Genomic DNA, 3,558 nt, shown 5'->3' with positions numbered 1-3,558 from the left:
CTGAACAAATTCTACATGAAATCCATCTTCAATGGAAAATTAAAAAGGTAACCTAATCCTGCTCATTTTCTCATTGGTAGTGCTCTTAATTAAAAGCTGCAGGTTGCACTAACGACCACTCTAAGTTCTGTTGGCAACTATATTAAAACCAACCTCAGACATGGTATTCAATATTTTAAAGGAACGTATCTGATATGATAAGACATTAGGAATTCTGTATTAAACTTACAAATTATATAGAAGATTAATAGTGCTCAATACATAAGACAGCATTATAGTGGCAACATTGTGCATAGAATCTCTCTGTCCTACCAAAGGCAAGGATGGTCCTCGTGCATGAGAGGTGGATTGCAGCCATGCATGAAGAATCAGAATCCATGTCCTTCCTGTACCACTCAATTTATTCTCTCAAAATATTAAAAAAAAACAAAGGGCCCTCCATGAAAAAAACAAGAGACTCTCATAAGTGTTTGACCGTCTTTAAACATTATTTTAGCTCTTTTGGCCGCCCTTAATGTGGAACCCGTTGCTACCATTTGTCTTCCTTGAAAAAACAAGGTGGACACCAGGATCATGGTGAGTGCAAGAAGCATTGTGGAGAATGGAGTTGTTCACACCTTGGACATTGCTGTTCATGAAGGCAGTCATAGGAAGGGACTTATTCTGCATTCTATCTCCCTTCTTGCCACTTTCACTCCCTGATTTCTCTCCATCATCCTCACTACTCCACGCCTTTGGGATTCCTTTTTTTTGAAGACTCTGAGGGCTGTATGTCTTCCTTGAAGGGCTTAACTCCATAATAGCTCCTTTGTTTTCACCAGCTAGTGTTAGAACACTCATTCCAAAGTCATCAGAAGAATCAGAATTAGACGCCTTTTGCTGAACCCCTTTATCTTTTTTGACTGCTTCCCGTTTCCCATTTTCTACTGTTTTTCCATTTCTTGTAGTCTGCATGGCATGATTACTGTTAGCATTAGACCTTGTGGTTTCGTGGACCACAACGGATTTCTGATCAACCTGTGGAGGAATCCTGGACTCAAGTTCAAGTTGAGAAGGGGGAAGCTTCAGTGGGGATGGCGGGTGAGAAACTGCAGGCTTAGTTTGAGGAGAGTAAGTCTGGGATTTCACTAAATTAGTCTGGCTGATCTTTTGAGATGGTGGGGGAGCTTTTGATGGTGATGATTGATTGATGGGACTTTGGATAGAATCTGCTATTTTTGTTTTTGGAGATGGTGGTAATGAAGAATATGGAGTACTAGTTGGAGCGTTCTCTGTTTTTACATTAGAAGCTAATGTCTTGAATGGGGATTGTGGCACTGACGTGGTGACTTTAGTGACAGGAGATTTAGTAACGTCAGTGGCAGCACTTTGTGGTTGTGCTGCCACTGGAGAGCGTGGTGAAGGAGCCTTTGGTGGAGAAACAACAGATTGAGGAGGAGCAACAGGTGATCTTGGAGGTGGAGTTGCCAGAGTTGGACGTGGGGAAGCTGCAGCCACAGGTTGAGGCTGCGGCGCTGGAAGGGGGCTGCGTTGGGCCAACGCTGCTGGTTGCGGTGCTGAAATGGGGCTACGTGGGGCCGGCACTGCTGGTTGCGGTGGTGCAATGGCTGCCGCAACAGGAGGGGGAGGAGAAGCAGTAGCTGGTGTTTGTGGAGTAGGTTCTTGAGGTTGAGGTGGCTGAGTAGCAGTAACTGCCGGTGACGGAGGTCTAAATGGGGTGGCAGGTCGAAACATCGGTTGTGGGGCCGGTGCTTGTGGACTAGAAGCTGGAGGTTGTGCAGCGGGACGAACCATGGAAGCAAAACGGAACAATGGACGAGGTTGTTGTTGGCTTGCCATTGATGGATAGTATAGTAAAAATCTTACAAGATACTTATTAGGACTTGTGAAAAGCTACACGCCCCAAATTCTTTCACAATGAAATAACTCAAGTATATTACTCTTATTTATAGTCCACGAAAAGTGAAAGTCTTCAAATAGGCATTTCAAGAACAGAAACACATGAAAGAAGAGGAAAGGAAAAGAAAGGCATCAGATTCACAGCAAACATAAATTTTCATTCCACAAAAGTAATAAGCAAGCATCAGATTCAAGGCCAGATTCAAACCATCACCAAGCAATTCTAATATAAACAAAAAGAAGAGTTCAATTTTGCATAATAGCAATTAAGAAGGGGACCACGTTATAGTAAAAGTGAAATGAGTAAAAATTACTGCATTTCAACTTCTTTCTTTTCATGATAGGAACTCCATCGTCAAATAAGCTATTGGAAGTAATTGTTAGTGTGTTTAGAGTTGTTTTCCAATAATAAAAGCCAATCTCTGCTAGATCACAAAAAAATTCCTTGTATAGTATAGGACCTCAGAAGGCATTTATGCCCTCCATATACAAATTAAAAGCGATAATCACAATGACTACTGTGCGTTAAAAACCAAAATGATCACAACCATGAGTTTTGGTCGCACACTTGGGAATAGTTTGAGGGATACATGAATATTGTAAGGTACTTGAACAAATTCTTTCAACTTATTCTCTGTTTTAAAAAAGCCAAACCCTATTTATGATTGGTTACTAAAAAAGAACCTATTTGTGATTCGTTCCTTTCATTACCATTCATATATAGAGGAAGTGATTCTTAATTAATAATACTCATTCGTCTCATTTTATATAGTGTGAAATACAGACAGAGGCGGATCCAGGATTCAAAAGCTCTGGGTGCCACCTTATTTTGAACAATAAGTATCTCCATATGATATTTTAGGATAGTGAAGTCAATATTCAAAGAATAAACTATAATTATATATATCAACAAATGTTGGTATTACACCTTATTTTGAACAATAAGTATCTCCATATGATATTTTAAGATAGTGGAGTCAATATTTAAAGAATAAACTATAATTATATATATCAACAAATGTTGGTACTACATGAAGGTTTGCCTAGTTGGTATTATCAAGTGTTTTGTAAGAAGAGGTCAAGGGTTCCATTCTTCATAGCCACAATATATTTTTTTTAAGAGAATACAGATACCCCAAACCTTCTACATAGATCCGCCCTTGATTATGCACCTAAAGTATTTCAGTTTTTTTGAGTTTCACACTCAAAATATGAAGTGTTTAAATTTTCTATCTGAACTATCACCAATTAATTAGCAAAACACACCTAAACTATTAAATGTTCGAGTTTTATACTTAAACTTTCAGGTAGGGAAAATGAATCATTAATAGTTTAGGTGTGTTTTGCTAACTAGTTGGTGATAGTTCGAGTAGGAAATTCACATACTTCATAATTTAGGTATGATATTCAATAAATCAGAATACTTTAGGTGTGTTCTGAATCATTAACTCTTTTATATATTGGAGATAATGGTGTTTGACTGGACAAAAAATAAAAATTCTGTCACATACTAAAAGGATTTACAAACTTGAGATCTTAAATATATTTTGACCTTTCTGTGACCTATAATTTTTTTATTTTTGAAAAAAGAGTGACACATGGATTCAAAAAAGTGAAAATAAACAATGTAAGACTTGATAAAAACAAATTGTGAATATA

The 3,558-nt window shown here is 38.0% G+C and overlaps 1 protein-coding gene across 1 annotated transcript; it reads right to left on the bottom strand.

The window, feature by feature from the left end:
- Positions 1-212: 212 nt before the first annotated feature.
- Positions 213-1,943, bottom strand: LOC107839063 (vegetative cell wall protein gp1). Its single transcript, XM_016682412.2, has one exon. The coding sequence runs from the start codon at positions 1,837-1,839 to the stop codon at positions 493-495; it is 1,347 nt and encodes a 448-aa protein (XP_016537898.1). The 5' UTR covers positions 1,840-1,943; the 3' UTR covers positions 213-492.
- Between the last annotated feature and the right edge of the window lie 1,615 nt (positions 1,944-3,558).

This window comes from Capsicum annuum, chromosome 8, assembly GCF_002878395.1.
Source record: "Capsicum annuum cultivar UCD-10X-F1 chromosome 8, UCD10Xv1.1, whole genome shotgun sequence".
Classification (NCBI taxonomy): Eukaryota; Viridiplantae; Streptophyta; class Magnoliopsida; order Solanales; family Solanaceae; genus Capsicum; species Capsicum annuum.
This window is presented reverse-complemented; position numbering and strand designations above follow the sequence as displayed.